Below are 13,615 nucleotides of genomic sequence, written 5' to 3'. Positions count from 1 at the left end.
CGAAACATTAAAAATCCCAACCACTGATCAATTTCGAGTACCTGTCTGACAAAATAAATTCAAATTAATTAATGAGTTCCATTCAAATTTTCTCTCCATATCTACTGTTCAAATATTCACATTCAGTAATGCTATATAGAGTGTTTAATTTCAACCCACTTATTTTTTTGAATTAATTAAAACTGCTTGTGCTGTTGAGCTTCTTCAGTAGACTTTATTTACATAGAAATAAAAATTAATAACAAATTTCATTCTCAAAAAGTGCAAAACCTTCATCCCACATGAAGGAAATTGCAGAGGGATTTTCAGCTTCTCTCACTTCTATTTCTCATCTCTTATCCTTATGAGGTATTTTCGAAGTTCCAGCTCAGAGACCTGTTCTACTGCAGTGCCACGATGATCGGCATCGTAATGGTACCTGCCCTTTTTCATTTGTCACTGGCCTTCTTTAATTGAAGGGGCAAAGCTTGGACGGCAGCGACGTGATGAACAATGGTGATGATTTGAAGCCGAGTTTTTGGCGCTCCTTACATCCATTGTGGGTTCACCAGCAGGACCAAGCTTTACCAATGTACTTATATGCTGCATTACAGCAGTAAAAACTACATTCTGAAATGATCATATTCCCATCATGGTGATTTTTTAGAAGAGATGAACTTTAAACAACACATGAATGTTAGTATCAACAAACAAATTATCATTAAAAAAGAATAATATGCGTGTAAAATGAAGTATGTTTCCAAATTGATTTAAATGGAGCTTGCCTCAGTTGCCAGATTTTTCTAAGTGAAACTAAATCCAGTACATTCACACTACTGTTCACAGATTGCACCATTGTATGTATTAAAATTTAATAGCTCACACTAGAATTCAAAGATGGCACAACTTCATTGGCATCTTCTTGACAGTTTTCTTGTATTAGGTTCTTCAAATTTATTTATCTGGAACCTTTTTATTTTTATGGATAATATAATTCTGATTAAATTTTCAGACAAGAAAAGTGCCCCTGAAAAACCACTACCCACAATACCTGGAAGTAAGGTGTGCTGCTTAAGGGGGAAATCCTTTTCTGTTAATTTCTCACCCAAATATTAACCGATTTTAAAAATTCAAAACGTTAACATAACCTACACAAAATAAGGTATCCAGAAAAATAATGAGTAAAATCAGGCATCATCTTGTAAGTTAGATACTAAATTTTTCAGTTTAAAAATTATCATTTACAATTCTCTGTTGCGCGTCATATGTGAGATTCTCTTTGTAATACATTGTTACATGTGCAAGTGTTGCTATCGGAATTTTATCATTGAAAGTGGCACGAAGTTTCGTAGAGGTTTTCTGTGTAGCAACAATATTCTTTCTACACATCACATTAATCATATACATGGATATGATAATATATTATTAAATTGTATGGATTTGTATCAACATTACTCTTCAAGTCTTTTAAAATCACAAACAGCATTATATGCCTTGAGATAATTATGTGGTACATGTAAAAATGCAGTAAATGAAGCAGGCAAAAACGAATACATACGTCTCAAAAATGAGATCAACAGGAAGTGCAAAATGGCTAAGCAGGGATGGGTGGAGGACAAATGTAAGGATGTAAAGGCTTATCTCACTAGGGGTAAGATAGATACTGCCTACAGGAAAATTAAAGAGACCTTTGGAGAAAAGAGAACCACTTGTATGAATATCAAGAGCTCAGATGGAAACCCAGTTCTAAGCAAAGAAGGGTAGCAGACAGGTGGAAGGAGTATAAGAGGGTCTATACAAGGGCGATGTAGATGAAGATGAAATGGGAGATATGATACTGCATGAAGAGTTTGACAGAGCACTGAAAGACCTGAGTCGAAACAAGGCCCCCAGAGTAGACAACATTCCATTGGAACTACTGACGGCCTTGGGAGAGCCTGTCCTGTCAAATCTCTACCATCTGGTGAGCAAGATGTATGAGACAGTCGAAATACCCTCAGACTTCAAGAAGAATATAATAATTCCAATCCCAAAGAAAGCAGGTGTTGACAGATGTGAAAATTACCGAACAATCAGTTTAATAAGCCACAGCTGCAAAACACTAACACGAATTCTTTACAGACAAATGGAAAAACTAGTAGAAGCCGACCTCAGGGAAGATCAGTTTAGATTCCGTAGAAATAGTGGAATGCGTGAGGCAATACTGACCTTACGACTTATCTTAGAAGAAAGAATAAGGAAAGGCAAACCTACGTTTCTAGCATTTGTAGACTTATAGAAAGCTTTTGACAATGTTGACTGGAATACTCTGTTTCAAATTCTAAAGGTGGCATTGGTAAAATACAGGGAGCGAAAGGCTATTTACAATTTGTACAGAAAGCAGATGGCAGTTATAAGAGGCTCAAATGGCTCTGAGCACCATGCGACTTAACTTCTGAGGTCATCAGTCGCAGTTGTAAGAGTCGAGGGACATGAAAGGGAAGCAGTGGTTGGGAAGGGAGTAAGACAGCATTGTAGCCTCTCCCCGATGTTATTCAATCTGTATATTGAGCAAGCAGTAAAGGAAACAAAAGAAAAATTCGGAGTAGGTATTAAAATCCATCGAGAAGAAATAAAAACTTAGAGGTTCGCCGATGACATTGTAATTCTGTCAGAGACAGCAAAGGACTTGGAAGAGCAGTTGAATGGAATGGACAGTGTCTTGAAAGGAGGATATAAGATGAACATCAACAAAAGCAAAACGAGGATAATGGAATGTAGTCGGATTAAGTCGGGTGATGCTGAGGGAATTAGATTAGGAAATGAGACACTTAAAGTAGTAAAGGAGTTTTGCTATTTGGGGAGCAAAATAAATGATGATGGTCGAAGTAGAGAGGATATAAAATGTCGACTGGCAATGGCAAGGAAAGCATTTCTGAAGAAGAGAAATTTGTTAACATCGAGTATAGATTTAAGTGTCAGGGAGTCATTTCTGAAAGTATTTGTATGGAGTGTAGCCATGTATGGAAGTGAAACATGGACGATAAATAGTTTGGACAAGAAGAGAATAGAAGCTTTCGAAATGTTGTGCTACAGAAGAATGCTGAAGATTAGATGGGTAGATCACATAACTAATGAGGAAGTATTGAATAGGATTGGGGAGAAGAGAAGTTTGTGGCACGACTTGACCAGAAGAAGGGATCGGTTGGTAGAACATGTTCTGAGGCATCAAGGGATCACCAATTTGGTATTGGAGGGCAGTGTGGAGGGTAAAAATCATAGAGGGAGACCAAGAGATGAATACACTAAGGAGAATCAGAAGGATGTAGGTTGCAGTAGGTACTGGGAGATGAGGAAGCTTGCACAGGATAGAGCAGCATGGAGAGCTGCATCAAACCAGTCTCAGGACTGAAGACAACAACAACAACAACAACAACATGTAAATTACACATTTTTTGAGGAAATATTTCATTTTTTCAAATTTTCAAATGCAGGTTTCGTAGCATAACATGATCCTGCTGTGATGAATCAATCAGTTGGTCAATTTTTATGACTAGGCTGAAAAGCAACACAGATTAAGGCATATTAAATTCCATTTTAGCTGTAGTAATTTGTGATATGTAGCTCGAAATGCTTCCTACCAGATAAGCAAGCAACTTCAAAAGTTGCCTGTCAATCGAACGCTACAGGAATATTAGGATTTTTCAAGACAATTATTTGTTGTTCAAGCTCATAACTCAGTCTGTATTTAATGATAGTCACACGGTTTTCCACGTTTCCTACAACAATTGTATCTCGACAACAGCTTCATTGAAATCAGCCCATCTAAGAATAGCATCTCCAGCACATGAAGTCCATGTAAAAATTATGATATGATCACCTTCTCACACCACTTCTTTATAATAATTAAAAATTCAGCCAAGTACATTAAGTGGACAAGGCATCATGTTTTTCTTATTTATTATTTTATCATTGTGAAATATATGACCTTCCATGCATATTTCATTAGAATGAGATGAAGTAAAATGAAACAAAAGGTATGAGCAAAGGGTGTTCTCTTCTAGATGAAACATAATACACTTTCTTTATTGTCATGAAATGAAATAGTTTTGCTACATACTTTGTGATTAACTTCTTGCTGGATTTTCCATCATATGTTGGATAATCATTTCCATCATTGTGACTAGTTCTAAAACTGATGTGCAGCAGATCATGATTATGATGAACCCAACCAACACAATGTTAATCTTAATTCAAGTTTTTACACTAACACCACTGAAGTCAAGTTAACAGTTATTGTTATCTCCTAAATTTTATAATGAAATGGAATAAATGAAGGATGATATGGTTCATAAGTTATTAGTGCAACAAACTCAACATTAGCCTTGAATGAAGCAATAAAGTTACAATCTTGATGAAAGTGCTTACTATGGTTAACATACATTCCATCAGCCAAATTAAAATTAATATTCATAAATTTGAATGGAATTATATTAGGATCTTAATTAGCAATAGTTTTTTCATTAGGAGAAAAACTTTAATTATGAAGTCCTAGAACCCTTGCAGTGCTATCTTCTATATCTATATACAAATAACGTCACTCTCTATAGTAACACTTTTTACACCTTCACCTTCTTTAATGTGTGTATTAAGCTTTGTCATGTGAATAAATTTTCACATGTTATTGACCAATAGTAATTCCCATTATTTGCCCATCACACTAAAATTTACAATTTCTAATGTAATATTTGGAGTTAAAAAAGTTGTGCAAAATCAAACTAATGTGACACTGTTACAACTATCTCCCAATAGGACAGTCGGTCTACTTTTGTGAATTGATAACTTACCACAAAGCTTAATTAATCTACTCATTTACTAGTAATGAAGAATTATGGATTAAATGAAAATCAGTTGAGTCTGTTTTGGATGCTGCAAAACAGATTGTGCTCCAAAAATCACAATTCCAGAGAAATAATTTAAAAAAAAGCATGGCAAACATTTACCTAATTCCATTTGATGTGCAATAATAAGACCAACTGCATGTGGAAAAGCAACGTTAATAACCAGTAACTTTATTTTAGCTCCAGGATGGTTGAATTGGGATGAGATCAGCCTTGATCTTTACCCTAAAAGTTTGGATCAATCGAAATATCTAGAGTTTATAAAAAAGTTTAAAAAAGTAGAAGACAAACATGAAGAGAAGATTACTACTTTTATTGGAAACAATGACGAAATTATACCACTGGATAAATGTCAAGATAATTCACTAGAAGTATTCAATGATTTCGTTCTTGAAAATCGGGATGCAGTTAGTGAATATTTTTCTAGACACAGACACAATTGAATAAGATTGATTTTATTTGTCTCAGGCATAGTCAAAGATATCAAAGCAACCAGAGGGAGAGAGATAACATAATTTTTTTGAACATCTTTAGGCAGGATATCACAAATTCAAATAATATTTACCACAGGTTTGTTGGTGTAGATTTAAAGTTTGATCATTTAAATGAAATGTGCAGTAAATATTGGAATAAGTATGAATTTGGACTTTTTACAATAGACATGACAAGGAAATCTAAAGACAGTCAGTACAGTTTTAAAATATAATCATTCTTAAATATCTAACACACAGCATAGCAACATTTTCGATCCAACACAACAACACGTGAAAAGCTTTGTGTTATTTAAATTTTGTGTTGTATGGATGTTGGCGAAGAATGACCCACAAGTTATTAAAAAGGCAAAGAAACAGAAAAGGAGTTGAAGAGTTGAAAGAAGGAGTGAAGCTTAGGAAAGAACAACCAAGAACAGATTATGAAAAATATAAAATAGAAGATAAGCCTGTTACTGGTGCAGTCAAACAAGTAAAGCAAAGAACTAAAAGTTTAGATGACAATGAGCTGAATGCTGTCAAAGAAAACAGAGAAGTTGGAAAACAAATGATTCCTTACACACATTATGATGCCACTCCTCAATCCAGAATAATTCTTAGATTTACCCTAAATTAAATCTTACGAAAGTCTGAAGTTTGATTACACAGTAAGTCAATCAGATATATAGGATGTACTGAAGAAATGTGAAGAAGAGGATAAGCTAAAAGGTAGACTATCATATTGGATGATAAAGCGCTGTGGATCAAAAAAGTGTAAGTGAAAGAATATGGCAATATATCAACAACAATGAAAATAAAATTTTTAAATTGAAACATGTTGGCCACTTTAAATTTGTTGATTGTTTGTCAGTTGAGTTCCATGGAGAAAAATAAAATGGAGGTACAGGTGGACTGATGAATCTTATAACTAAAAAGCAGGTAACTGAATATGATATGAATAAAAAATTGGATGTTGTTGATTTATCAAGTTTTAAAGGTATGCAGCATATGTTGGCAGTTTTGTATTCTGATAACAATGCAAACAATATAAAATGAAGTAAAGGTAACAAACACAAAAGTTTGAACAAATCAATTTTTGATGTCTATTTCCCAAAATGTAGACAATTACAGCCAATTTCAAATCCTTCAGATTATTCAGATACAAAAACAGGCGAAGGTTTAATAAAAAGGTATACAAAACAACCAGTTGAATGATGTATGTGGATTAATCAATAGATTATCAGAAATTCATGGTGAAGAGAGGTTGGAATTAAAAATTGTCATAATGAATGAGTAGGCATAGTTCAGTGATATCATTATCAGCAATCCAAAATGAATCCATATCTGATTAGATTTTTCGGCAGCTTACTACACACACTATGGAAAAGTGAACTACATGGAAAAGGCTTAGCAAAATTGGGCTTTAAATAATTTGCCAATCCCAGAGTTGCATCTAACAGACTACACATACTGTGGCCCATTTACTAAACAAGATGGAAGATTAGCACAAGGTTTTCAAAGGCACAAATCATTACAAGAAGATTGTAAACAACATGATATTACCTAAAGAGATCACAATGATGTACACTCTAGGGATGCTGCAGATACACAAATTCATTTAGAAGCAAATCAAAGAATTATCCTTCTAATGCTGCATTTGATGAAAAAGTTGTGGTAACAGCAGTTAGAGGAATAGTGTTGATGAAAATGGTTGGGATTTATACAATTTGATTCTAGATTGCTACCTAGTGGCAAAACTAAAGCAAAATCACTTAACATTAAACTCAGTAACTGCACAGTACCGGTAATTTTTTTGCTGATGTTCAAAAGAGTAATGGAGTAAGTAGAGAAATGGTTGGAAATTTGCTCAAGATACTAGGCATAACTGCTATAAAAAATTGAATATCTAATGAAGGAGAAAGAAGGATCAAGATTAACAAAACAGGAAGATGGTTTCCTTCTACTGATTTAACTGTCAGCATTAGGAGCAACTGGTTCATTAGCAAGCAGAACAGCAGCTAATACAAAATCATTTCATGACAAACAAGAGAATGATGCATACTTGGCAGAACAAAAAAAGACAAACTGGCAATAGACAAGAAAGGAAAAGGGTTTAAAAAATTAAAAAAATAATGAAAATGTGTGAAGTATTTTGACATAGAAAACCTTGCAAAGCAATTAACAATTAAAACTTTCATGGTGTATACATGATTGATGAACTACCTGATCATCCTAGAGAATACATATCTGGAGTGGTGAATGTAGATACAACTGATAATGTTGGTACACGTTCACTATGTTACTGTAAAGCAAAAATGTAAAATTTTTATTTGATAGATTTGGGGCAAATACTCCTGAAGAACTGGTTAAATATTTTGGTTCAAGTGAGTTCTACTACAATGGACAGCGAATTCAAAATTGTGATGAAGTCATCTGTGGTCATTTGTGTATATTCATGCTAAAGTTGTTGTTAGTTTAGTAATATTCTGAGCACAATCAGTGAGATTTTTGGAAATAAGCAGCAGCCTATAGAATGCATGATTAACATGCAAAAAAATCTGCAGGATTAGAAAATATCATAAATGAATTAGGATCAAAAATCGAAAATTCAATCAAACAGTTTCTTAAAGAATTACACAACATCCTTAAAGTAACAAAAGTATATGTTGATTTTAAAAGTAGAAGACTAGTAGATTTAAAAAAATGTAGTAGGTAGTTATGATACAGTTAGCAAGCAATATGTATAAAATGAACTAAATTATGTTGTTAATAAAAATGAATATACTGCTGTGCTACACAACTCTTAAAAATTACTACACAAAAAGGGAAATAGAGAAAATATTCACAGATTATCACATAAAAATTGATTCCATGCATTAATCAGGTAGAGAGATTACAAAGTAAACTATATGATAATCAAATAACTGAATTAACATTTATGACTGGAAATGAAAATCAAACATAATTTTGAGTAAGATTTTAAGCTCGGAAGAGTTCTTGTTCTTGAGAAGAATATAAATTACGACTTGACACTGAATGATTTTGATATCACAGTAAGTGTACCTGATAAGCTACATGTAATATGAAATGATAAAAATCTGCAAATATCAGTGCATAAATGAAATTTTCTAACTATAAGATTAAAGGATATAGTTAAAACTGTGCCAGTAGATGTAAAAAAAATTGGTTTATTAAAATTTTAATTTATATAAATGGATCAGTTCTGGTGTTCGAAGTGTAGAACATTTACTGAAACAATTCACCCTCAAAGACTAATAACTAAACATGGAAGACAGAGAATTGAAAGTCTTTGCAGAGTATGCAAGACTAGAAATAATAAGTTTGTTGAAAAAGATTTGTTGGTGATGGTGTGCAGCCTAATATTTGTGAAGATTTCACCAATAAATAACATAAGCTGATGATAAAAAATTTTACAAGAAGAAGTGTTGTCTCATTTGGTATAGATGATCTATGGGAAGCAGATCTTATATAAATGGTAGTGGGAAGTTGAAGTCCACCTCAAAAATAAATGAAGGGTTTAAATATTTATTGACTGTTGCTGATGTGTTTTAGAAATCTGCATGGGCTATTCCAGTTGAGTATAAAACAGGTAAAAATGTGGTTGAGGCCTTTGAAAAGATTTTAGCTATGAGAACCCTAAGAAATCTACAAACAAATAGTGATAGGGAATTCTACAATAAAGAATTTCAAGAACAAATCAAGGAACACACCTTTTACCATTACTCAATTTCTATAAGTATCTCTTGTAGAAAAATTTAACAGAACACTAAAGGAAAAGAATGTGGAAAAAGTTTGCTCTTCAAGGTTGATACTTTGTTGATGAATACAGCAATACATATCATTCAACAATAAACATGAAGCCAAAGGATACGACCAAAGAGAATTGAGAAAGGCTTGTTGTAAACTGTTTATGTAGTACATGCTAAGCTAAGCCCAAATATGAAATGGGTGATAAACTTAGTATCAGCAAACTTTATGGAATATTTGCAAAATTATACACTACCAGCAAGTCAACAGAAGTTTTTGAAATTGAAAATATTATTATTTCTAATCCAATCATGCACAAATTAAGAGAGTTAGATGAAGCAGAAGTAAAAAGAATTGTTTATCAACAATAATTTCAGAAAATTAAACATCAAGATATATATTTTGTTGAGAAAGTTTTGAGGAGGAAAGGGTATAAAGAGTATGTTAAATGGTTATGATTTGATAATTCACACAACAGTTTGGTAAAGAGAGGAAAAATTTAAGATTTTTATGTATATATAAAACAAAATTTCCGATCCCCAATTTCGGTGTCTTATTTGGAAAATTATGTCAATATTTGGAAAGCATGGAGCATATTAGCAATTGTGACTATCTTCAAGGATTTTAAGGAAATGAAGCATTGGAATACACATTTGGTGAATCTATGAAGAAATTACCCACTCTACTTCTAAAAATAGAAGAATAAAAATTTCTCTACTTCTTATGGCCCTTAAAAATAGTTGATTGTCAAGTTTATTATGACTATCTACCAAAAAAATTAAAAGATTATATCAATTATTATGTAAACCTTTTACATTCATTCACTGAAATAAAATCAGAATATGCCTGCTTGTGATATGAAATCTTCATCCAATAATCATAGAACAACAAACATATTTCTCAAGGTAATATCTTCTGTAGGTGTAAGCAGAAGTTGTTGCATTTCTCTTATTATTTCATCTTCCTCACTTTGTTGAACAAGTTCGAGTTCACTGTATACAGGATGTTTAAAAAAAAAGTGTCGAGTACTTTGGGAGATGGTAGTACACATAAGAACATGAAAAGTAAATCCAATAAACAAGGGTCTGGAAACACATACTTTCTGCGATAAACACCTGTTTACAGGAGGTGTTCAACATGATGTCTATTCATGACAGTCCACCTCTCTCCCCCCTGGCGTAACGAATGATGCAATCTCTGAAGTATGCTCGCTTGTCACTGTATCTGCTGGCACACTTTCAAGACACAACCCTGCAGTTTATGCACATCGTTGACTGGTGTGGCATAGACCAATTCCTTCAAGTTTCCACATAACAAGGTGTGCCCCCCCCACTCCCCTGCTCTACCGATCGAGCCATCCTGAAACTTACGTGTCAGATTTTCACGCCCATTGTGTGTGTTCGCTGCAGCAAGATAGTCCAGTTAATGCGCCCCACTTAACCTTTACGGTAGCACAATTAATCTATCGCCAAGCATGCTTGTCCATACGTTGATTGGGAGTCAGTGTTGATGCCCTTTTTCCTGAATTGCTTCAGAATTTACATCTGCCCATACACGCTGGTTATGGAAATTCGCATCACGGTCCCTTGTGAACCTCGCCTCATCGGTGAATAAAATCTTGTTAAGTGAGCAATGGATCTGTGGCACACTTCTGCAAGAGCCATTGAGAGAATCGCCATCTGCTATGTTGATCCTGTGGCCTTAGAGCCTGAACTTGCTGTAGATGACACGGGTACAGCAATTGTTCATGAAGTAGTCCCCAGATAAGAGTGTGAGACATGCCTTCTGCTGCTGTTAATCCTCACACACTGGTCCCAAGGATTTCTTCCACCCAATGTAGCACACGCTCCTTTGTGTCAGACATGCGGACTGTGTGTGGACTTCCAATGTCAGTCTTCTGAGGTGTAAGGGTACCTGTATCCCTCAGACGCTGGAAAAGTCTGCCAAACAGCTTATTAGAGAGCACTCTGTGCTGTGGATGTTTTCCAGCGTAGAGGAATCGGGTTCGCAGGCTATGTCCATTTGCTGAACCGTAGCAGAATGTCATATCTGCCATTTCATTTGTGGAGTAGTAGGCTTCCATCGCTAACAAGTGATGGAAGAGAGAAAACGCAAATGTACTACACCTTTTGTACATACAAACAGCACAATAACAATAAACACATAAGTGAATCCGGATTTGTAAGAAGGATAAAACACCATTATATGTACCCAGCGTTCACAGTGTTGTACAGTGAGACACACAAACACAACGAATACTAACATAGTTTACAACACGACTCGAACCACTGCAGACCATCTAATGGCAGGTAGAGTACTGTGCATAAGACGCATAATACCTTGCCGACATTTGATGGAGCGCCAATGCAATGACTGTGTTAATATCCGCAACCAAGCATCGTGCAGCCATCCCTATAAACAAGTGTTTATCTCGGAAACGTCCGCCCTTGGTAGCTGGGTGGTCAGCACGACGGAATGTCGTACCTGATTCGATTCGCAGCTGGGTCAGAGATTTTCTCCGCTCTGGGACTGGGTGTTGTATTGTCCTTAGCCGGCCACCACGGTTGCAAGTTCGAATCCTGCCTCAGGCATGGATGTGTCTGATGTCCTTAGGTTAGTTAGGTTTAAGTAGTTCTAAGTTCTAGGAGACTGATGACCTCAGATGTTAAGTCCCATAGTGCTCAGAGCCATTTGAACCATTTGTATTGTCCTTATCATCAGCATTTCATCCCCATCGACACGTAAGTCCCCGAAGTGGCGTCAACTCGAAAGACTTGCACCAAGCGAACGGTCTACCCGATGGGAGGCCGTAGTCACACGGCATTTACATTTACATCTCGGAAAGTATGCGTTTCCATAGCCATTTTTATTGGACTTGTTTTTCTAGTTCAGATGAGTAATACCACCTACCAAAGTATTTGGCACTTTTTTCGAACACCCTGTGTAAGTCTGCTAACCGTTTTTAATTAACAACTGCAACCTCCAACAAGTAGGTCTAGATCACAAATACGTAACGTAAAATACCTTGTTTGCCCATGTACACAGGCCGGAGGATGGAGGACATGGAGTTTCGCAACTGGAGGCCCGACGACCCAGACAACGGTGCGCCCTTTGGACCAGAGAACTGCGTCACCCTCAATTGGGAAGGCTTCTTCGCGGACATCCCGTGCGAGTCCACACAGCCCTTTGTGTGCGAACTCAATCCGTTCTAGTGGCCCATCAACGTTTTCCTCTAGAGCCTCATGTCTTGTCTGCCATAAGGCAAACTATTGCTACACTGTCTGTGAAACACAGATCCGAATGACTGCACACAGCATTTGGGAACTGCCTTTGAACTATTTGTAACATGTGGAACAATTGTGGGGTACATATACTACTCGAGACAGCATTGTGATTGGAAAATAAATTTGATTGTCATAATGGAGCGTCCTCCTTATCAGTGAAAAGTAAGTACAATAGGACCTTGACAATCCGAGCATGTTCAGAGTTCTCTCAATGGCATTCTTTCGAATATGCTGGATTATCAAAGTTATTTTTTAAAATCTGGTTTAAAAAGAGGGATATAAACAAAACGTACACTTTTAACATACAACACAAGTACCTTAAACATGATAGGACAGCCTAAATCATCGAATTTTAAAAGTTTGTATTACTATCGTATGAAAACAAAAATGAATTAAAAGTCGAATGCTTGGATTACTTTATTAAATCAGGTTATGGCCCAAAGTTTCAGAAAATATCAACATACATAAATAACTTTTTGTATACCAGTTACAAAATTAAATAGGTACCATTGATTTGAAAAGATCAAGATAATTAACAAATATTGTTACCAAGAATTTGGTGCAGTTTAATTGGAACCACTGTATTTATGAATACTCTGACATTGTTGAGGATGGTGTCTACCATTGATAGTGTAGGTGAAATTTTCTTCTGAGCCCTCTGGGACACTGCAGAAATGCTGCAAGCCGTCACTTGCTTTAATCGTAAATATATGTCTGAATGATGCTAAATGTTATCATCCTTAGATAAAGAAAAGTAGTATCTTCTCAATAACCTTAATTTTTTTATATGAAATTAGTGATTTTACTCATTGCACTTTTGTTGCCTATGCCTGCAGTCACTTTCAGTATTCATACTAATAATCAAATTAACTGATTTAATAAGATTGAACGTTGAATTGTTGGTGTACCCATGTACCACCACAATAAAATAAAAACAATGAGTAGTTGAGGGAGTATTAATGAGAACAGTGGCATATATAAGTTTACAAAAATAATGACAAGTTTAATTAATCCTTTAATAACTACAACGAGCTGATAAATCTTACACAAAAAAAATGACAAACACTAATCGGAAAAGGGATGATGCTCTATTTGTAAAGCATTCATTAGGGGGGAAACTGCACAAATTCTACCCTGAATTAATCCCTTTTACAACGCAATATGACTTTGTTTACATGAATCCACTGTGGGGTCCAACTCTATTCGAACGGAATCAACTACAACCAAATATAGC

The 13,615-nt window shown here is 35.2% G+C and overlaps 1 protein-coding gene across 1 annotated transcript in view; it reads left to right on the top strand.

Moving 5' to 3' along the window:
• The window catches only part of LOC124779352 (macrophage mannose receptor 1-like), a 77,196-nt gene extending 64,709 nt beyond the window's left edge, over window positions 1–12,487 (top strand). The window contains exon 5 of the mRNA XM_047253706.1: window positions 12,143–12,487. Within this exon, the coding sequence (XP_047109662.1) occupies window positions 12,143–12,309 (167 nt within the window). The 3' untranslated portion in view covers window positions 12,310–12,487. The remainder of the gene's footprint in view (window positions 1–12,142) is intronic.
• The last annotated feature ends 1,128 nt before the right edge of the window (window positions 12,488–13,615 follow it).

Source organism: Schistocerca piceifrons, chromosome 1 (genome assembly GCF_021461385.2).
Source record: "Schistocerca piceifrons isolate TAMUIC-IGC-003096 chromosome 1, iqSchPice1.1, whole genome shotgun sequence".
Taxonomy (NCBI): Eukaryota; Metazoa; Arthropoda; class Insecta; order Orthoptera; family Acrididae; genus Schistocerca; species Schistocerca piceifrons.
Note: the sequence above shows the minus strand (reverse complement) of the source record. Positions and strands in the feature narration are given on the sequence as shown.